General features: G+C 33.3%; 2 protein-coding genes across 4 annotated transcripts in view; one reads left to right on the plus strand and one right to left on the minus strand.

The window, feature by feature from the left end:
• Nucleotides 1-504: 504 nt before the first annotated feature.
• On the minus strand, nt 505-3,725 carry nopchap1 (NOP protein chaperone 1). The gene is given in 4 exon segments (NM_001201412.1): nt 505-1,367; nt 1,459-1,592; nt 2,571-2,642; nt 3,593-3,725. Coding segments are annotated over 4 exon segments (462 nt in total). The 5' UTR covers nt 3,666-3,725; the 3' UTR covers nt 505-1,184.
• Nucleotides 3,726-4,316: 591 nt separating this feature from the next.
• The window catches only part of slc41a2b (solute carrier family 41 member 2b), a 61,941-nt gene continuing 42,863 nt past the window's right edge, over nt 4,317-23,394 (plus strand). For 2 of the 3 annotated variants that reach the window (XR_015942251.1, XM_087248001.2), the window contains exons 1-8: nt 4,317-4,373; nt 6,235-6,837; nt 7,697-7,804; nt 12,404-12,475; nt 13,726-13,870; nt 14,050-14,196; nt 19,842-19,989; nt 20,106-20,185. Coding sequence is in view for 1 of the 3 variants with exons in the window: in XM_087248001.2 (XP_087104127.2) it covers nt 6,337-6,837; nt 7,697-7,804; nt 12,404-12,475; nt 13,726-13,870; nt 14,050-14,196; nt 19,842-19,989; nt 20,106-20,185 (1,201 nt within the window). In the remaining 2 variants the exon portion in view is untranslated. The remainder of the gene's footprint in view (nt 4,374-6,234; nt 6,838-7,696; nt 7,805-12,403; nt 12,476-13,725; nt 13,871-14,049; nt 14,197-19,841; nt 19,990-20,105; nt 20,186-23,394) is intronic. The other variant, XR_015482575.2, reaches the window with a different exon arrangement.

Consider the following 23,394-nt stretch of genomic DNA (forward strand, 5'->3'; position numbering starts at 1 on the left):
AAACTTAATTTTTATTTATGATCTAATATTAGTGCTGGGCAAAGATTAACTGCAATTAAACACATCCAAAATAAGTTTGTTTTGACATAATATATGTGTGTATTAAATATATTTATCTTGTTTCTGTGATACACACACATGCATAGGAGCAAAACTATACAAAACAATTTTGTTACATAAACATTTAAATTTATATATCATTTTTGATCATATACATATGTATTTAATATCAAACTAAATAATTTTTTTTTCCCAAGTACTGGGTTGCAGCTGGAAGGGCATCCGCTGCTTAAAACATATGCTGGATAAGTTGGCGGTTCATTCTACTGTGGTGACTCCAGATTTATAAAGGGACTAAGCTCAAAAGAAAATGAATGACTGAAATAATAATTTTCTTAAATATATGCATGCATGTATTAATGAAACAATCTTAGTTAAACTTTTTCTCAAATATATGCATGCGTGTATTTATATAAACATAATAAACAAAGTAAACACACTAAATTCTGTCAAAACAAACTTTTATTTTGAATGCGATTCATTTTTGCCCAGCACTAATATAAATGATTATCTTTAATCCACAGCCTCAGCATATAGTGCTAGGCACAGAAATAATAGTGCAGCAATAATGTTAGACTTGTGTTACAACAATAATAAATCACAGAATGATTATTTCACTGCCAAAAAATAAAAAAGCTTGTTTAATGCAATACTTAAGAAAAAAAAACACCTTGGATAGTCTGATCATAGATTAACAGCAAACATACTTTTTTTTTTTTTTTTCGGTTGAACGATCATTTAACTCAGTGTTTCTCAACCACGTTGGAGGAGGACCACCAGCTCTGAACATTCTCCATGTCTCCTTATCCAAACACACCTGATTCAGATCATCAGCTCATTAGCAGAAACTGAAAGACCTGTAATGGGTAGGAGACATCCAAAACATGCAGTGTTGGTGGTCCTCCAGGAACATGGTTGAGAAACACTGCTTTTACTGTAATCCTCATTTAGACTAAAACATCTCCACAAACCCATGAAATGTTCCTTGCTTGACTCCACCAGCTTACAATCACCAGTCTGTGCTCTTTCCAAACAAAAGCAGTCCTGGAATGCTTCTATATTTCAACCACAAGCACAGAAATGGCCGCAAAAGTCTCTCAGATTAATGCCAATAGGCAGAACGTTCATTCTGCCTCTTTCTCCAGCATCTGTATGTTGGCCTTTCTCTTTCGGTCACCTGGAAGTTTGAGTGTCTTTGCTGTGACCGTTTGCAGCTCTTCCTCTGAACTGTCTTCCTCAGAACTTGATGATGACTCTTCATCCACTTCACTGCTGTCTGATTCCTCCAGCTCAACCAGAGCCACGTCCTGCAGAGCAAAACACAACGGGTCATTCATGGAAAAAAAGTGGAATTAAATTATTATTGGACACTTGCTGACGTGATGAGATCAGACAAACCATCTCAATGACTTTCTCTGCGTCCTCCACCGTCTCGATGTTAAAGAAACCCGCGGGAGCTTCTTCCATCTGCTGCCTTAAAGACTCGTTAGCCTGAGCCATTTGGGGAAGGAAATTCTGCAATCGGTCCAAGACTAGCACAAAAAAACACACAATTTATTTGTTATATGAGTGGAAAAGCCGCTTTGTAGCATGAAAGGTCATTTCATTAGATTCAAATTGTAAGATTTAAGGGTTTAAAAAAAGTGTCTGTCATACATTTTTACAAGAATTTAAATAATAAACCAACAAGAAGTTAAATATTTGATGAGATATTCAAAATACTAATCATATTACTTATACTAAATCATAACTATAGTTATTAATTTACTATAGTTTTAAATTTAGCCACATCCTTCAAAACTTAAAAAAAAAAACACATTGATCATTTTAAATCTACACATCGATATGTCGTATGATATTTTTTTCCTTTTATATAAGTGAATAAATTGAGTATAAATTTAATATATGCTTTCTATGTATTGATGATCACTTTTGTAATAATTGTGATGGGGGACACGTGGCTCAGCACTGTCACCTCACAGCAAGTAGGTCGCTGGTTCGAGCCCTGGCCGGGTCAGTTGGCATTTCTGTGTGGAGTTTGCATGTTCTCCCCGTGTTGCTCCTGTTTCCCCCACAGTCCAAAGACATGCGCTATAGGTAAATTGAATAAACTAAATTGGCCGTAGTGTATGAGTGTGAATGCAAGAGTGTTTGGGTGTTTCCCAGTGCTGGGTTGCAGCTGGAAGGGCATCTGCTGTGAAAAACATATGCTGGATAAGTTGGTGGTTCATTCTGCAGTGGCAAACCCTGATAAATAAAGGGACCAAGCCGAAGGAAAATGAATGAATAAGTTGATGTGGACACCAAAATGGGATTTCTCGTCTTTTGAGTTACATGCATAATCTCACTATAGTGGTTATGTATTAAATATAGCATTAGAAATGTCATAAATAACTGCAAATACATATATATGTTGAATATGTGTGTGTGTGTGTGTGTGTGTGTGTGTGTGTGTGTGTGTGTGTGTGTGTGTGTGTGTGTGTGTGTGTTGATGACATGAATGCACTTACCATTACTTCTGGAAACTCTTTCCGTTTTCAGGGAAGCACCTTTAGAGTTCAATAACAGTTTCTCGTGGATTCCTGGAGACGGCAGTTTATAATTTATTTTAAATGACATTATACAATGCAAAAATTGTAAAAGTTAAAAAATAATTAATCTGAAATGTAGCTTGAATGTAAAATAAAAGGCATTCTTTGACACAATGACTGAATTGAGGTAAAGTTGGTTTTATGTTCACACATTCTGCCTTTCTCCTTAATATCATTTCAGAGAAGTATTATTTGTCAATTCTAAATAGTGAAATCATACCAGCAGCCGATGACTATCAACATACAACATTGTTCACAGTCAATTTCAATAGTGCTAATGTTGTTTTGAAGTCATTCTCACATGTGATTTCAGACCAAATATTCAAAGTATAAATATAGGGAGCAGATCACAAGTTGTCACTGAAGAATGTGCCAATTAACCACAATAATGACTGAAAATGATTGTTCACTGAACGTTCATGATGCTGTTGTTCAGCATGAATACCTTGAGGATAGTTAAAGATATGAAATATCATCCGGTATTTTAGGCTCTGTATTAGCTAAAAGCCAAAATGTATATATGTTGAGTCCAAAATCATATTTGGCTATGATGCAAATAAGTAAATAAAAAGAATCACATGTAAAATATATAGATTAATGTCAATTAAATAAACAATTCACTTATATTTTTACAATCTGAATAGATTTTATGTATATATTTATATCGATTTCCACCACGAATACACTTGAGTTCATATCAAGACTATTTTAGGTTTAATTCCTGCACATCTGAATAAGTTAGACAATCTTACATTTTACTTTAACAGTTAACAATTACAATTAGACACGTGAAAATATACAAATCGCTTATAAATAATAACATACCAAACGCAAAACCAAATCCATACAAGACAGTAAACGAATATATCTTCATTTGTAACGTTAAACTAGCTAACTTAGCGTAAAATCATGTCTTTTTTCTTCTTTAAAGAATGTCTCACCTTTTCCGTTGCCACAAGTCAGCAAGTCCTTAGAAGAGGTTGCTTTTTTGGTACAGTTTTGTGTTTGAGCCATGTTTATTCCCTTACATGCACAAACTTTCTAGTATCCCCATGTGTTTACAACATAACAACTTCCGTGTTGAAGGGTCGAGCTTCCTCTAGCGCCCTCTGGAGTTTTGGACGTGCCTTATAATCATAATAGTCATTAAAATAACAGATAAAACACCCTAAAACACTTTACTGTATTATATTAATTCTAGCTAAAATTACAATTGCTCCACTGTAGTATCTTAAATGCCTAAATTATGAAACGTATGGCTGTATTATAAAAAGGTATGGCTGTATTTGCATGGACATGACTTGTTTTTCTTGTTACTATTTTGACAATTTGACCTAATTACACAGGATGACCTCACTGGTATTCACCTCGTCGTACTTGTTTGACAACGTGCCCTTCTTTCTAAGAGATGAACATAATTATAAATATTTAAATGTATTGTATTTAAAAAAAAACAAAAGAGTTTTGCCATGTAATAAATAGATTTTAATCAAAATAGCTCAATTATTGTCCAATATTGTAGATCTAAAACCTCCCATTATTTGACATTATTTATAAGACTTTTCTTTTTTTAATTTAAAAACTTTTATTTTGAAGTGCACGCTCGCTCCCGCGGCTGTCGCAGTGCACGGCATTGATGACGTGCAGCCGCTGTCACAGAGCTCCAGTCCGACGTTTAGGGAAGAAGCAAAAACTCGCTTCGACGGAGCGGAAAATACCACGGTAAATATATTCAGCTGTAATCTTTACACCCTTCGAAGAGTTTAATAACGTCTAACACACGTTAAATAAAGCGCTGGTTTAATTTGACAGGCTTTGAAGTTCATTTGATGAATTGTTAATGTTTACTCTCAGTCAGCTGGAGAATATTTAGGATGCTTTGAGATGATTCCAACACACAAGTCAACTACGCACAGGTGTAGTAGACCTATAATTAAGTAGGTTTTGGTAACCATAAGGCATATAACCTTTACAAAGCTGGTTTGTTCTTACAGTTTGTCAAACTGAAAATACAGTCCGTCCTCTTCCTGCCTCTGCATCATATACATAATACATTAAAATATCTCAAGTCCTATAAAATGTATAGGTTTAGTTTTTGAAATGTATTGGTTAAGTTTTTTTTTCTGATAACAATATCTTATGTGTTTGTGTATCTTCGTTCTGGTTTCTGAAAGCTTATATAGGTCCATTGACTTTGTTTACAAACATTTGCATGTGATTCAGTATGTGTTGTTTATTGATGTGACTGTTTGATAATATTAGGAAACACTGCTTCATCTTGTTATAGATTATTTATTTATTATTTGTAATGTAACATTTCTAGTAGTGATATATTTATTTTTAGCATTGTCACTTTATTAAATTGCAATCTTAAAGGAATCGTTTTTACTTAAAAAATAATATAAATGTTAAAGTGTTTCAAATTGTTTTTATTTGTCGAGATATTTTTTTTTTAGCATTTTCACTTTACTAAATTGTAATCCTAAAGCTTAAGTTTGTTACTTATAACTTCACAATTATCATGCAATGCCCCCCAAATACACATGAAAATATTACTGACATTATTCCGAAACTTAAGTTTGTTGCTCAAAATAATTGATGTCAGTAAGTTTAAGATGGTTTACTAAACATTATAACCTCTTTCTAACAGATGCATTCATACAATTCCTGTTTTGATTTGGCTGTGCTCTTTTTTGCTTAAGTTTCTTTTATTATTTGTGTTTGATTTATTTGTTTTTCAGCATTCATTTTATTAAATTGTAAACTTAAAGTTACAGTTTTTTTACTTAAAAAATATACAAATGTTCTTTAAATTTACTTTATTTTTCCAGATATTTTATTTTTAACTTTGCAATTATCCTGCATTTTCCTGCCAAATACTCATATACAATTAGTACTGACATTTTCAGAAACTTAAACCCAAGTTTGTTGCACAAAAGAATTGACGTCAGTAAGTTTTATATTGTGTACTGAACATTATAACTTCACTCTAACAGATTAATTCATAAACATTCCTGTGTTGATTTGGCTGTGCTCTGTTTTGCTTTAGTTTCTTTTATCGTTTATATATGATTTATTTTATTTTTTAGCATTTTCACTTTACTAAATTGTAATCTTAAAGTTAATTTTTTTTACTTAAAATATAATCTAAATGTTCTTCAAATTTACTTTATTTTTCCAGATATTTAAATTGTAACTCCACAATTACCTTGCACCCCCCCCCCATCCGTATATAAAAAGTTAAAGTTAAAGTTAAAGTTTTTTACTTATTTTTTTTTTTAAGTTTTCCAAATTGTCTTTATTTCTTCAAGTAACTCCACATTTATCCTTTGTCCCCCACCCCCCAAATACACCTATAATATAATTACTGACATTATTCAGAAACTTAGTTCCAGGTATTTTGCACAAAAGACTTGATGTCAGTAAGTTTTAGATTGTGTACTAAACATTATAAGCGCTGTTTCAGCATCTAGATAAAATTGCTTTTGCTGACAGACTAAAAAAAAACAAAAAAACATGATATTGTGCCCTTGACTATGCTTGCCAGTGCTGTTGATAAACTGTCTGTGCTTTTCTTCATCAGGTCACTGTGATAATATTATGGATGCCACCTGCTGGTTCTGCTGATCTGCTACTTTTCTCAAAGTCGAGAGGGCCATGAGCCCAGCCAAGTCTAATCTTCAGCATGAGCCTCCGAACGATAGGGGGTGCTGTCCTCAGCTCCCTGGGCCCTAGTCTGGCGGCTCAGGCCGGAGGAGCCTGGAGCTCCGTGTCTTTCAGACCCATACCCTGCATGCTTCAGACCATGGTTCCTTCTGGTTACACTGCTCTGCAGGAGGAACGGCTGGCCATGGTGGATCTTGGGACACCCAAGCCAGAATCCCATAAGAATGGCTTCCACCGAGAGTCCCGGAGACATTCAGACCGTGGTAGCAGGACCTCCATCAGCCTCTCTGAGGCTGGAGATGGACGATATGCGGAGACTGAACCCATGCTGCCTGAAAGCAGGCTTTCAGGAGAAGAAGCTGATGAGGACGAGGAGGAGAGTGAGGAGGAAAATCAGCAGTTGACAAATGTAAACATGCCCAAAGAGTCACTCCTGGCCATGGGGCTGCAGATACTGGTGCCATTCCTTCTTGCAGGGTTCGGAACAGTGTCAGCTGGGGTGGTGCTGGATATAGTACAGGTGAGACCCTGGGGAGCATTTTCCATTAGTCCGTCCGTCTGTCTGTCCGTCTGTCTGTCTGTCTGTCTGTCTGTCTGTCTGTCTGTCTGTCTGTCTCCATCCATCCATCCATCCATCCATCCATCCATCCATCCATCCATCCATCCATCCATCCATCCATCATCTACCTATGTATCTATCCACCCATTTTTCTGTCTGTCTGTCCGTCTCTCTGTCCGTCTGTCCGTCTGTCTGTCCGTCTATCTATCTATCTATCTATCTATCTATCTATCTATCTATCTATCTATCTATCTATCTATCTATCTATCTATCTATCTATCTATCTATCTATCTATCTATCTATCTATCTATCTATCTATCTATCTATCTATCTATCTATCTATCTGTCTATGTATCCATCCATCCACTGACTTACTTTTAGGATTCGTACGATTAAGGATTAGACGAGAAAAAAATTAGTTAAACTTGTCTATGATTTATTAAATCTAAGTAACAAATTAAGGAATGAAATTTATTTCCATCAACTTTTACTTTAATTTGTTTGAGTAAACTAGTTATCTTAGGTAATAATGTGCATAATTACTAAAATTAAGTCAACGTAACAGTTCAGAATTAAAATGAGTTTACTAATTTTTTAGAAACAAGTCCCTTTTGTGGGGATGGCTGTGTTAAGGAATTGCTCCCCATTTTTATTTATTTTATTTTGCTCATGTATTTGTCCTTGATTACTCATTATTTGTGTTTATAAATACATTTAAATAATTGAAAGAACTATTCTATACAGACTTTTTGAAGTCTGTTGAGTACCACTGACATGAGTCATTCATAGCATTTTGTTCTCTTTTTTCCCCCTCTTTAGCATTGGGAAGCATTTAAGACTGTTACAGAAATCTTCATCCTTGTTCCAGCTCTTTTGGGTTTGAAAGGAAACCTGGAGATGACTCTGGCCTCCAGACTTTCCACAGCGGTTAGTATTACTAAACTAACTATCCACTGTTTGCACATCATTTCAGCCTGCTTTAGTTTAGGCGTGTCTGTAATTTGATGACTTAATAGCAACTTTTATTTAACGCAAGCAGTGTGTTAATGTGGTTCACGATGAGATCTGGGCCTGTCAGGACCTGATGATTCATGCTAGTTAAAAAAAAAAAAAACGTACGCCTGTGATAGAATAGTCTGTTATTATCATTGTTATGACTCAATAGGTGCTTCCATCTCTCATATGCATGAGTGTAAAAAGATTGTAAGTTTCAAGACAACAGTTTCATGAAACGTATTTACTTAGTTATTAATAGTTAAAGTTAGTTATGAGCTATTAGTTAATATCAAGGGATAAGGTAGTTAGTAAGTATCCCTGGTTTTATTGTGCAGATTGTTTGCACAGTTTTCTTAATTCTTTTTTGATCGAAATGTAAAAACATCTACCACCCTAAAATAAATACATCCACCGCTATATTATTTTTAAACCATTTTTTTTCTTCAGAACATCCTTTTTAATTTAGATATAGAGATAAATATATAAAAATAGATATAGATAATAATCTATGTAGATATGAATCTGCTTTTGTTTTAGATGCTATAAGGCTTTATAACCTAAAATTTTAACCTTAAATATCAAGCTTTCATTTTTAATGTATGTAGTTTAGTTTAAATGTTTATTATTATTATTATTATTATCATTATTATTATTATTATAATTTTTATTATTGTTATTATTGTTATTATTATTATTATTATTATTATTATATTTGTTATTTTATTATGAAGAATGCTAGGATGTGCTTTGTATTATTCTTTATTGTATTGTTCTTGTGTAATTTTGTTTGTATGCTGCGTCACCATATCACTGCCCTACTTTAATTAGCTCTTGCGGGACTATTAAAAGTTGGTAAAATTAAGTCCTTTGTAGCATAGATTTACCAATGTTCTGAAAATACTTTTCTATTAGTGCTCTGTAGGATTAGGATTAGACTTTTGTTAACTCACTGTAATGTTTAAGACCGCAGTTTGAGATGATTTGAGCTTTGTACATGGTGTGTTATCCTACTGGATACTTGTGAGATGAGTATACTGCCGTCATAAAGAGATGAACATGGTCAGCATCAATACTCGGGTGAATTAAAGTGTTGAAACTATGTTCAGCAGTACTAAGAGGCCCAAAGTGGACTCACCAGCAGTATTTAATTCAAGTTTATTTGTATAGCACTATTCACAATAATCATGATTTCAAAGCAGCTTTACAAATGGTTCAGCTTATTGCATTACAGTCAAGTACAGAAATGTTTAGGTTATTAGTTACCAAAACATTATTAGTTACAGGTAATTAACTAGTAACCAATAGCTTTTAATAGGTAAAGTTATCATATGTAGGCAGTAGACTGATCTGTTCAAGGAATTCAGGAGCTGTGCTTTCATGGTGTTTAAACTAAATTCTGACCTTGGATTGAATGTCGCAGCAGGAATGGAAACTAATCTTCTATTGTCCAGTTTTGTTGAGCTGCTTTGAATTAAAGCCTGTTCCTGTTCTCAGCTGACAGGCGTGAATGTGATGTGCTTCAGCAGATTGATCAAATGCTTGAGTTGCTGCAATGTGATTGTCTTACACTTAGAGCGTTGCTTTAAGCAGTTAAACAGATGTACCTAATAAAGGGGCCAGTCAGTTTCTCTTTCTATAATGCTAAATGAGCAACATCAACTCTCTTCATTTCTAACCCTGGTACATCGAAGAGAAAAAAGATTCGTTGGATTTACAGCATTCCTTTAAGGTAAGTGGTTGCAAACGGTTTATATGGGGTGAATTTAAAGTAATTAAATGTAGTAACGTTCAACTTAATTTGTTTTAAATTTAGCCCATATAAATTGTTTGCAACCACTTTTACCTTTAAAAAATTTGTAAATCCAATGTAATTTTTTTCTTCAGTGTTTTTTTTCTGTTTTCCCACTACATTAGACAAAAATGCATCACAAATGATCCATTTAAACTCTTCCATAGTTACAGACTCAGGAATGTTTGGATTAGTGTAGTTTAATTTAGCTCAGAGATGCTCAAACTAGGGCCAAAGTTAGCCCATGGTAACCTTTAATTTGGCCAGGGTTGGTTTAGAGATTGCCATTTAAAATCTAATGCAACCTTTTGTTTGTACCTTTTTAATGTTTCAATAAATTATGTAAATTATGTCCCCCTGATGGATAGAGGACAAATGAAGGCATAGGCAGACTCTGCTTGACTAGTGTATTCAGCATTGAACTCCATTGTGCTATAAATGTGATTGTTTATCTTTTTATTGCAATAAGTTTTCATTTTAAATGTTATCCTGCATTAGTTAATACAATTTAAAGTAATGTACTCCTTTAAATCTTATGAAATAGATGAGGAAATTACCCATGGCAACTTTATTGTAATATAGTTTGGGATATACCTTCAGCCGATGGCTTTCAATGATATTTGGTTATTTGGCCCTTTATACGAAGAAGTTTGAGCACCCCTGCTTTAGCTAGTTCACTAGCGTTCTCCTCTCCTGCCCTTTCCTCTGGGCACTGTAGTCTTTCTGCTGACAGAGGGGTTTTATTATTATTTTTTGGTGTAGTTGTTTTTTTTTTTTCCTCAGCCAGGGACTCTAGAGCTCATAGGGGTTTCAGCTCATGCCGTTTAGCGTCTAGTGTTCTCCTGGCAAATCTGTCGTCCCCCCTCGAGGTGAAAGAATAAACAAACCCTGGTGGTGTGGAGCGAGCGGAGGAGACGGGTGAAAGTACAGGCCTTCTGTTCACCCTTATGCAGCTGTGGAAAAAAAACACATATGCACACACTCTGAGTCTGTTACCCTCAGACGTCGCTCTCTCACATTTACATTTGTTTTCTTTATTTTCTTAAGCACACACGATAGTTCATCCACCGTGGAGTCAGCCATCTTGCTGTTACACTGCGGGCAGCGATCCTTTCCAAACCCTGAAATGTTGTTATCTTTTCCTCAGATGGCGGTTTTCTTTTCGATTGTAAAATTTCCAGTTGCAAAATCCACCACTCAAAAGTAATTTGGTCTCATGCTGTTTTTTTTTTTTTGTCCTCTCTTTTCTTGTTTTAGCTCTTAGTTGTAGTGTTTTTTTCCTCTAAAAGTGAATCTTTGAATGAAAATTTAATAATTTGCTAAAAAAAGAATATAAATACAACTTAATTTGTAAAGATAAACAATGAAATCATAAGTCCAAGGTGCTCAAAGTAATTAATGTATTTTTCTTTTTAATTTTTCACTCACTTTTCGAGTGCCTTGGACTTATGATTTCGTTGTTTTTCTTCATGAATCGCTCATCAAAGAGCACAAACACATTAACCAGCCTTGAAGCACTGTTTTGGTTTGATTTTGGGTTAATTTGTAATGATTTTAAGTAGATTTATTTTGCCTATAAATACAACTACATTACATATATAGGATGTATTATTAGTACATATAAACATATACTTTATAAAATTTATACAACACAGATAACCAGATAATATACCAACATATAAATGTATATGAAAAATATAAGTCCTTTCAGCAAAGAGACGACATCAAATATATAGCGACAACGTAAACAAGAAAACTGCAGAACACCTAAATCAAACCTAAACTCTACTACCCCCTTTTAAGCACCATTCCTCCCATCTCCCAACACTCCCTGTTTTCTAAGGCCTTCAATAAGTATGCAAAGAGGAACCAAGACACAGATAAATAAGTAATAAACCAATTAAATAAATAAATAAATAAATAATAAATAAATAAATGGGTAAATATAGAAGAAGAAAATATAGAGGGAACACTAAAAGTCTCTCTTCCTTTTGAAATTGTAGTCAGCAGGTCCTGTAATATTAAGGATTTCAAAATGTATGCTTTACGAAGTTTATTTATCCTTACTTTTTTGCATAAAAACTGTTTTTATTGATTTTAGGAGTTTTAAAAAAAATTCTGTAAAAATAAATTCATTCATTCATTCATTTTTCTTTGGCTTAGTCCCTTTATTCATCGGGGGTCACCACAGTGGAATGAACGCCAACTTATCCAGCATATGATTTACACAGCGGCGGGCCTTCCAGCTGCAACCCTTTACTGAGAAACATCCATACACACTCATTCACACACATACATACACTACGCCCAATTTAGTTTTTTTTTCAGTTCACCTACAGCGCATGTCTTTGGACTGTGGGGGAAACCAAAGCACCTGGAGAAAATCCACTCCAACATGGGGAGAACATGCAAACTCCACACAGAAACGGCACCTGACCCAGCTGAGGCTTGAAGTAGCGACCTTCTTGCTGTGATGCGACAGTGCTAACCACTGAGCCACCATTCTGCCAGAATAAAAATAAATACAAGTATTACAAATATATGAATAAATGCATGTATATACACATACAATATAAAGATGCATCATAAAACAACAACGGTATATCAATAGCAGGTGATACAAGTCATACAGATTGAGGGTTTTTAAAATAAAGTGTACATAAAATATGTCACATTTTTAGTGAACACTTTACGGTGACTGATTGAAATAAGTCTAAAAAGTGTGTTTTGTCCTCTTTTAGGTGAATGTGGGCAAAATGGACTCCCCCATAGAGAAGTGGAATCTCATTATTGGGAATTTGGCACTGAAACAGGTAAGAGCTTTTCTCAAGGATAATTTATACAGCAGCGACCTTAAAACCAGGGAATGCAGATGGTTTCACCAATACAGAATCTTTAAAATAATAACAAGAAAAGATTATTAAAATAAATTCATATAAATAATCTAATTAGAAAAAAAAATTATGTTAAAAATGTATATAAATTGAATATTGGTATTCATATTATTACTAGGTAAGTACATTTGTACAGATATCCAGTTAAAGTCAGAATCATTAGCCCCCCTGAATTATTTTTTTCCCCCAATTTCTGTTTAAAGGAGAGAAGATTTTTTCAACACATTTCTAAACATAATAATTTTAATAACTCATCTCTAATAACTGATTTATTTTATCTTTGCCATGATGACGGTAAATAATATTTGACTAGATATTTTTCAAGACACTTCTATACAGCTTAAAGTGAAATTTAAAGGCTTAACTAGGTTAATCAGGCAGTGTAATGTGTGTTTTTCCTAACATATTTATTGTCTTTTACGTATTACTTGTTTTGTTTATTCTGTCGGTATTTTGCACTGTCTTGAGCCAGCACCTAAGCTTTTCACTCATCACAGTATCTGTGCTGCTGATGATGTGACAATAAAAGTGATTTTATTTAATTTGATTTGGGATATAGTTTTATATAGTTTTATTTAAGACAGTTTTAATATACTTAAATGCATTTATGAATATATTTGAATATTTTGATGGTTTTCTATGGAGTCTAACAGTATTTAGGTACAGAAATTGAACAATCACAATGCTAAAAAATGCTTTTCTTAATTTGCTTTGTCTCGTTTCTAGTCAAAATATCTAATAATTCTTAGGTCAAGTAAGACTATTGTTTTGTTTTCAGCTTTTCATTAAACTTTTCCTTTAAAGTTGTTCCTTAAAACAAACAAACTATCAGTGGGGCAGGTAAAAAATCTTGTTTCCCCATTGAAATGTAGATATTTGGACTAGAAAGACAAAAAAGTCTTGTTTTTTTGTTGCATAAATTCTGTATAAATACAGTAATTAAATACAATTCTGTAGCTCCCAGTCAATTATTAATTTAGGCTCAACATTACATATCTTGCGATATGACTATTGTGGATGCGCACATTTCGATATCAATGCTGAAATTGTATATTGTGCAGCCTTAATACAGATTAAAATGCCAATGGTTCCACATAATGGATAAAAATCTAAAACTATTGCTCACCCCAGTGTTACCTCTTATTGTCTCTATTTGTTTTTTTTATCAGGTTCAGGCCACAGTAATCGGGTTTCTGGCGGCGGTAGCGGCTGTTGTACTGGGTTGGATTCCTGAGGGAAAGTTCCAGATCAGTCATGCCGTGTTGTTGTGCTCCAGTAGTGTCGCCACAGCCTTCATAGCATCTCTGCTACAGGGTACACTCAGATTAACCTCTAATACTCTTACATGTGGCTACTAAAGCAGATTCTGTTCACAACAAGTAATGCTTCTATTGTTATTATGGCAAAATCCGATATATTTGTTATTCATCATTTTAGCCACACTATGAGTGTCAAGTTGCAGGTGAGTGACTTTTGTGTGTCTTCCCTCTCAGGTATAATAATGGTGGGTGTGATTGTGGGCTCTAAGAAGACGGGTATCAACCCTGATAATGTAGCCACGCCCATCGCCGCCAGTTTTGGTGACCTCATCACGCTGGCCATCCTAGCATGGATCAGCCAGGGCCTATTCAACTGCATAGGTGAGTACAATATGTTAGAAAGTAAGGACTCCAAAACCTAGTGAGCTGCCGGTCTACATTGCATTATAAAGTAGTAAATGCTCGCTTGAATTATTAGCATGCATCTATGACAGACGCCATGTAGTCAAATTCAGAGGAGCTTGCCTTTTTAAAAGCCCACTCATGTGTTGAATGGATTGCTAAACTTGTACTTGCTTTAAATATGCATCTGTCACTCCCAGTTATTGTACCACCACAAACCCACACGCTTTAAGCTCACGTGCTTGCTCTCTCACACACACACACACACTTGGAGTAGCATCCTTTCCATCAACTATAAAGTTTCACTTAAACATTTTAATCTGGACCAAAGCTTGCCAGAGAATAGTGGTCTTTTTATTTATTATTGCAGTTGATGTATGAAGCTTTTAATGACCCGTATGATTTATAAAGTAAGAAATCAGATGAATAAAAACAGCTCAGTTTTACTTAGTGGCTCAGACTGGGAAAAAATAGCACTTTGGTGCACTTTATTTCTATACCCACAATTAAATGTCAAAGTAGTATAACAGAAGACTTGCATAAACTGTGTTTAAATATAACTTGTTGCTCTAAATCGCACATTTATTTAAGCTTTTAGTAAGATGACATTTAAATGCTTAGTTGCATAAATGAAAGCTCTGTCATTTTGATCGCGGTGGACTAAAACACAATGATGATGATTGAGCAAATACATCATTTTTGATAAATATGCTTTGAATAGTTTTTATGTAATGAGAAAGATTTTGCTTAAGCAGAATTTTTAAATAAAATGATGGCTATCATTAAGATTTCTCAATGTATCAAATATTAAATAGTGGACGTTAGGAGGTTTGTCTTTGTTTTTATTGATGTTTGCTTAAATTTGTATGTACACTCACTGGCCACTTTATTAGGTACACCTTACTATTATCTGCTTGTACCCCCTTTTGCCTTCAGAACTGCCCTAATCCTTCATGGCATAGATTCAGCTAGGTACTGGAAATATTCCTCAGATTTTGGTCCATATTGACATGATAGCATCACACAATTGCTGCAGATTTGTCAGCTGCACATCCATGATTGCGAATCTCCCGTTCCACCACATTTCTATTGGAATGAAATCTGGTGACTGTAGAGGCCATTTAAATACAGTGAACTCACTGTCATGTATAATTTTTTATTTATTTTTTATTTTTTGACAACAAAAGAAAAGAAAACAAGAAATGTCACAGATATTGCCTCAAAGCCATAAAAAAATCACTTAAAGCAAGAAGAAAAAAAATTAGACAAAAAAAACCAACAAAACCTTAGAGATAATAATCTGTAAAAGAAATTGATGGCAACTAAAGAGTTTGATAAATCTGTTGCAATTTCTGTCCTGCAGATAAGTTGAGATTTTTACCACAAGAGGGCGTCAGAATCCCTCACTTAAGAATTGATCCTTGAGTAAATCAAATTTAGACTGATTTACCGTAGCACTGAATCTCATATCAAATAATTGATCATATTTCAGTGTTTATATGTCATATTAGAATGCGATCAGTAATATATCTTAAACGTAGCGATGCATTTCACACTTTACTGCAGGTGTCAGCAGATGTGAGGTGTGTAAGTTATGGTTTATGGGGCCACAGGGTTGATATGTTTTATGGGTCGGGTCACTCTGCTAATGAGTCTGGCTCAGGACAATGAGAGTGTTGTGACACAGTGCATGACCTCACTCTGAGTCTGCGGATCCACATTCTCATGAAACACACAGACCATTAAGACTGTCTTCGCCACACAGACATATACAGTCTCTCTTACGTACACTGTAAAAAATGCTGGATCAACACAATTGATTTATCTAGGGATGATATGAAGGAGTTAAGTTTTTACAAATTAAGTGGATTGAGCATAAAACAATTACGTTGCCCCCCCTTGAAATAACGTTGTGTTATTTCAGCTTATTTTATAGGAGTGGTTTAAACAAACAGAATGTAGACACATAATCTAACACTGAATAAAAGTGTTGTCATGATCATAAAATATATGGTTATTAATGTGATAAGGATATATAAATTTGCTAATAGTTAAAAATATATTACAGGTTAGTTTTATTCATGTCATGAAAGTATATATCTGTGTTTTTATCAGGTCTCATTTATAATTCTTTATTATTTTTATGCATATTAATCTATACATATTTAGTTATTGGTAATGTACTGTACATAGATTAGAGTGTATATTAATATCTGTTATGTGTAATAATATTGTTATTTAATATATTTTAAAAAAAGAGTATAAATGATTTAGAAATTGAGGCACAGGCTTGTAGATGATGTCAATGTGTGATTCATGTTAACTTTCAATTGTTTATTGTTCGTTTTCTGCTAGGCCCATGTGACATTTATACTGCCTAATCTTGGCCAGGATGCTCTTTCAAAAGAGATTTTTTTCTTTTTAAATACTTTATTTATGAAAAAAATTTTTTACATTTGCACAAAATAGTCAACAACAAAACGAAATATACAAACAAACATCCCCAACACCACTTTCCCTTTCGTGGCGTTAACAGAAGACACATAGCTAACTGTCTGCAAACATTAAAGTCTTCAATCGTCACACAAATTCACAGCAAGTGTATGTATAGGGTGCATACACAACTTTAATACAGTATTGACAAACAAACAAATAAATAAATAAATGTAAAAAAAAAAAAAAGGAAAATGCAAAAAGATGTACGTTACACATAAAAAGCGAACTATTCAGTGTGTCAAAAGAGATTTTTAATCTCAATGTACATTTTCTGGTAAAATAAAGGTAATAATAATAATAATAATTGCAATATTGTGCAATATTAAATGTTAATATTTAAATAATTCTTATTCTTGTACATCATTGACAGGTCTGAGTTACATTATTTGTATCTTGTGTTTATGTATTATAATTTAACATGATTGGATTACTGGTGTGTTATGAGCCCGAATGTCAAGCGCTGGGGTTGAAGCATAAGTGAAAGAATAAATAAATAAGCAGTTGGCAGGTTATGATTTTAATGACCTTTACGTTCTTTTATTGTGAGAAAAAGGGGAAAAGTTTGTATTTACAGAAAACAAAGAATAGGAGTGCAAAAATAGCTTCAGGGCTGAGCAAGGCCAAAATAATAAACAAAAAATTATATAAACCACGCAGAAGATAACTTACTTAATTGAATCAAAAGAAATACCGAAAATAAATGACAAATAGTTCACTTACTCCTTAACTGAACCAAGAAAAAAACACTTCAAAATGCATGGTACTCAGCCCCTACAGTGCTCAGCTTATAACTTTACAATACGAATGGGTTTCACAATTGTTACAACAATGAGAGAGAGAGACACAGCGGTCTAACACTGGTTAATCATAGAGACATTTTAAATGATTTAATATTGTTAAATGTTGAGGTAAATCTTAAATTATTTGATAAATTTTTAACAAAAGAACTGGTAAATTGATTCCTTAAAAATCATATTTCATGTCTTCTTAAGTTTGTGTTAATCTTTTTCTCATATAATTTTCAGCTTGCTTTTTTTTTTAAAATCATTTTACAGAAAATAAGTTGACTTGGTAAAGCTTAACCAACTTCTTTCACACACTATCTTTAACAATATCTGTAAAAAGTGTTAAAGTTACAAATAGGCCATCCTGAGCAGCATTATGCTGGTTTAATGAGGCTGAATACTCACTGTGATAAACCTCAAACTGGTCCAGACAGAGTGCCACAATCCTTTTTTAGTGTTTCCCTTTCTGAAAGAGGTGAAGTGAGGTGAGGGCAAGGCAAATGGCACCACCATGCCATGCCAACCTGGCTGAGAAGAGAAGCTTCTGCCATCATTAGCGCCACCGCTGCCCATCTCACACTAAATATAGTCACACAGATGTTGCCTCAATGTTTGGGATTTAAAGATTTAGGCTGTTTAATGTGTGATGAGCAGTATTTAGGAACGAGTGAAACCTCTTTTGGCATCACTGTCTGCCGATTTGATTCGGTTTTTAAGAAGATCTTTTTTTTTCATCCTCAATCTGTTTAAATCCAATTAGAGCCAGTCAGCATGGCTACATTTCTCACACAGCGGAAAAAATCTGGTTTTCAGTTCTGATCGAGACGCCGCGTTTTTGAGTGATGACGCATAAATCAGATCACAAGTTTTGAATTGATTTGAAAATGGCAGGTAATGCACATGAATCAGACTTAATTGGAGACTATAAAAATGTTTGCAGCCACTCATGAGACCAAGAAATACTTTATTTTTGTAACAGCATAATGTATTAAAAGAATTCTGGAAAAAGAAAATTATATTAATTATTTGTATTATTTATTATTATATTATATTATATTATATTATATTATATTATATTATATTATATTATATTATATTATATTATATTAGTGCTGTGAAATGATTGATTATGATTAATTAATAAAAGTTTGTTTATACATAAATGTATGTGTACTTTGTATAAATAGTGTGTATATGTATAGTATTAAATGTATAAAAAAATTACAAAACCAAAGTATTTGCATGTATATTTATATATACACCTTGTTTTAGATATAAATATTTAAATTATAAACATTAATAAACATTTTCTTTAAAAAAAAAAAAAATATATATATATATATATATATATATATATATATATATATATATATATATATATATATATATATAGCCTTTGTTTTGTAAGCGATATATCACGATTAATCTTTTGGCAGTACTGTTATTTTTTTATTTAATTATTTATGCCACCAATATCATTGTGAATGGATTTAAATGAATATTCAAAATATATTCCAGCGCTTGTGTAAATTATAACCAAATTCTTTAAGCAAGTTGAGTTGATGTGTACCATTTGACCGCAGCCGACAACATGATATCTGACATCAACAAGATGTCGGTCATGGTTATTTTTTTCTGTCAGCCGGCCGTCACAGCTGTCAACCCCTCTCAGTTTATGGAAAATGGCAGAAATGGGTTATTGTGTGGTCAGGAGATGCAGTCATTTCTACTAAAAGGATCTTACTGGTCAGACTTTTGAATTTAATAAACAAAGAAGAATAGTTGGATACATGTAATAAAGGCATAGTTCACCCATTAATGAAAATAACCTGATTTATTCTTCCTCATGTACCATTAAACCTTTATGAGTTTGCACAAAAGAAGTTATTTTGAAGAATGCAGATTGCACTTATTGACTTCCATAGTAGGGAAAAATTTACTTTGGAAGTCAAATGGTACCAGCAGCCAACATTTTTCAAATGATCTTCTTTTGTGTTCAACAGAAGAAACTCAAATAGGTTTTGAACAGGTGAAGGGAGAGTAAAGGATTACATTTTTTTTTCTTCTTGTTTTTGTTAACTTTCATCCCTGATGAGGAAGAAAGCTGCAGGAATTTCCCAGGAGTGCATCTTATGATAATTGTTAAACTTGTCATTTATATTTTAAAAGCTTATTTTAGGAACTTTTTACAGCATTTACTTAAGGGGTCAATTAGCCGAATGTTATTATAATCCTACAATAATAAGCTGAAAGTGCAAACCCTTTTAACTGTTCCTCCTTTAAATGTTGTGTTGCTAAGCTTCAGCGTTCTCTGGGATGTTGTTCTCTTGTCTATTTATCCAGACTCTCACCCATACGTGTCGTTTCTGGTGTGTGCCTTCTTCATCAGTCTGACTCCGCTGTGGATGGTCATCTCCTCCAAACACCCTGCCAGCCGTCAGCTGCTCTACTCCGGCTGGGAGCCAGTTATCACTGCTATGTTCATCAGCAGGTGTGATATATGCGCTCACACACACACCTGGTCATGGATTCACACATTCAATGCTGAAAAAGAAAAGTTGACCTTTCTTCCGTGCTTTAACATCATTAAAATATGTGCTATTTTAGTATTGGAGGACTCATCCTGGATAAAACTGTGTCTGATCCCAACCTGGCTGGGATGGTGGTTTACACGCCTGTTATCAATGGTGAGATTGTCTTTATTGTTATTATTATTATTATTATTATTATTATTATTATTATTATTATTATTATTATTATTGATTTTAATTATTATTATTATTATTATTACTACTGTTATTATCATTTATAAGTTTTATTATTTAAATGATGATTATTATTATTATTATTATTATTATTATTATTATTATTATTACTATTACTATTACTATTATTATTGTATTATTGTTGTTATTATTATTATTGTTATTTATTATTATTATTGACTTATTTATAATAATAATAATAATAATAATAATAATTATTATTATTATTATTATTACTATTATTATTATTATTATTATTATTATTATTATTATTTTGGAAGTTTTCTTAAATACTTAGCTAAAAAGGTAATTGTGACTGGTCAATTTACTCTGTAAGGTTTCTTTAATAATGCTAGTTAATGTATGTATGTTAGTTAATGAACTCATGAAATAAGAATACAATCTTCTTTTGATTAAAATCAAAGGCTTCTTTATATGTTGTGATGTAATATGGTTATTAAGGCTGCAGTGCACAATATATCATTTCAGCATCGGTATCGCAATATATGTGTTTGCAATTGTCACATTGCAGGACAAGCAATAGATTAAACTTGTTTAGCACTACAATTGAGAATACAAGAGATATGTGGAGTCATTGCAAATTATAACAATAACAGAGTGAAACTTCATCATTTGCAAGCGTTTAAAGAGAGTTTAAAGCATTCAGACACAAAAATATATACATTTGTAACTTTAATGAAGAATAATTTTACTGAAACAATACAATGAAGACTAGACAGTTTTTGTACCTGAATACTGTTTGACTTACCGTAAAAATATACTGTTTATTTAACTTTTTGCACTGCTCTATCATAATTATTTTGCATGCAATTTGTTTATTTATTTTTTATACATGATTTACACCCTTACAAAATCACTCCATTTAATGTCTAGTTTCAAAATAGAGCTACTCCAGCCATATGTTGAAGCTGTATTAATAATTATTAAATAAAAAGTAATGACTTCAAAATGTGAGATGTACACCCAGAAATACAGTATGAGAACAAGATTTAAGCAAACTCGCAATTCTAACAACACAAGATGTCATTTTGAGACATAAACTTGAAAAAAAAAAGATACAAATTTGACATAGATCCCATGATAGTCTATTTTATTTATTCTTATCCCAGTACTGGGTTGTGGCTGGAAGGGCATCCTCTTGCGTTAAAAAAAAAAAAACATTCTGGAATAGTTGTTGGTTCATTCTGCTGTGGCGAACTCTAATAAATAAGGGTCTTAGCAAAAGGACAGTGAATGAATGATATTTTAATTCAGTTTTGTAAATAAGCTCTCATAGATTTGTTATTAAATACAATAACAGGCTATAAAGCGTGTGCTGTTTATCCACTTAAAACACACTCTGCAGAAATCACTGCTCTTGTCAGCACTAATGGATAATTCCTGACGTTTAATCAATATTTTAATCATAATAAATTCCGCATAATGTACTGTAGATGAACTATGCCTACATCTAACTTGTATTTGAGTGTCATAATTTGTCTCTTGGAAGGTTTAAGCTTTTAAAGCCTTAATTTCTAGACCCCAACACCTCCATATCCTCTCTTACAGCTGATATTTCCATCCCTTCTCAGGCTGTTATTACGTCTCTGTAATAATCTCCCTCATTTAAAGTCACGCAGGAATCCTCCTCCAGGCAGATATAGGCACTTTTGTGATTTTTTTTTTAATGAACGTTTCCATTTTGAGGCAAAAGCTAAAAGGATGGAATAGAGCTGAAATAGAGTTGGATGAGATTGCGCCGTGGGGTGAAGTCATTAATTGCGGTAGTTTGAGTTTCTGGTGGTAACCGGAAAAGAAGCCAGGACCAATGGCACCTCCACAAAGAGCCGTACGATTTTTAATTAAAGGCTGCTAATGAGAGACATTTACGCTGTCTCCAGAATGTTTATGCTCTCCCGCCCAGACCACCAAACAGCTGTGCATGTATGCTAAAGAAGCTGGCGAATATCTAAGGTTCATTTTAAAAAGGTTTTTATTCTTAAGGTTGAAGCGAAAATGGAGGAAAGAGTCAGATAGGATGACTAACAGAGGCTTATATGGTTTGTCTGCCCAACAGGAAGTGAGTCAGGGAAGGTAATTTTCAATGATTGCAACATACACACACATGTGCCACTTAGGCTCAGAGAAATGGTTTCCTTTTTACGTAAATAGAGTAAAGTCAGAGCTCTCCTATCTACTAAAGATGGCTCACGATGGTTTAAATTGGTGCCCAACAAACCACTTACTGTGGCTTATCTATTTTTTCTGCATCTTTTTTTATGTTTTATTGTTTTTAGTGGCAGTGCTTTTATTTACGTGCTGTGCTTTAGCTGCAAGCACATTCATGATAAAAAAAATAAATAATTATTTTACTTGTATGCAAAAAAAAATACAATATCAATAATTTATACATTCCTTTGAAATAAGGGAAAACAAGAACATTAAAAAACACACAGTCCCCCATCCCATCCACAAAAAGGAGAAAAATAAAACAAACACACACAACAACATTAGCATCTACATGAATTGTCAAAGCAACTGAATAAATAGATAAAATCTAAATGACAAACACTAATAAAAAGGGTGGAAATCTTTGTAAAAAAAAAACCCCAATAAATCAGCGAAGAGAACGACAAAAGTAAGTAGATGATCCCAGTTTTTATAGAATTTTTCTGTGGAATCTCTAAATGTAAACTTGGTGTTTTCAATATATAGAAAAGTCATCAAATCTGTCAACCATGAGACAGTGGGAGGAGGTTTAGAAGACTTCCAATGTAATAAAATCCGTACTCAGGTGATTTTGGCAGCCATAATTTTATACTTTGAGAGTTTTCCACTGTTAAATTCAATCTCATGCAAATTTTTTTTTGTTTTTTCTTCCTTATTTTAAGTTCTGTTGCAAATTTTGTACGGATTTTGTGTTACGTATACAGCGGAGAAAATAAGTATCGAACAGGTCATGTTTTTTTTCTGGGAGTAATACTTCTTAAGGAGCTGTTGACGTGGAATTGAACCAGATTTTGGTAAAAACTCAAACAATACCATTAAATTCAACAAATGGATCATTAAAATAAAGTGTGACCTACACATTTAAAAAAAAAAAAAAACCAAAGGTAAACAAGAACGTTCAA

The sequence above is a fragment of the Danio rerio genome, chromosome 4 (genome assembly GCF_052040795.2).
Source record: "Danio rerio strain M-AB ecotype USA chromosome 4, GRCz13ab, whole genome shotgun sequence".
NCBI classification, from domain to species: domain Eukaryota; kingdom Metazoa; phylum Chordata; class Actinopteri; order Cypriniformes; family Danionidae; genus Danio; species Danio rerio.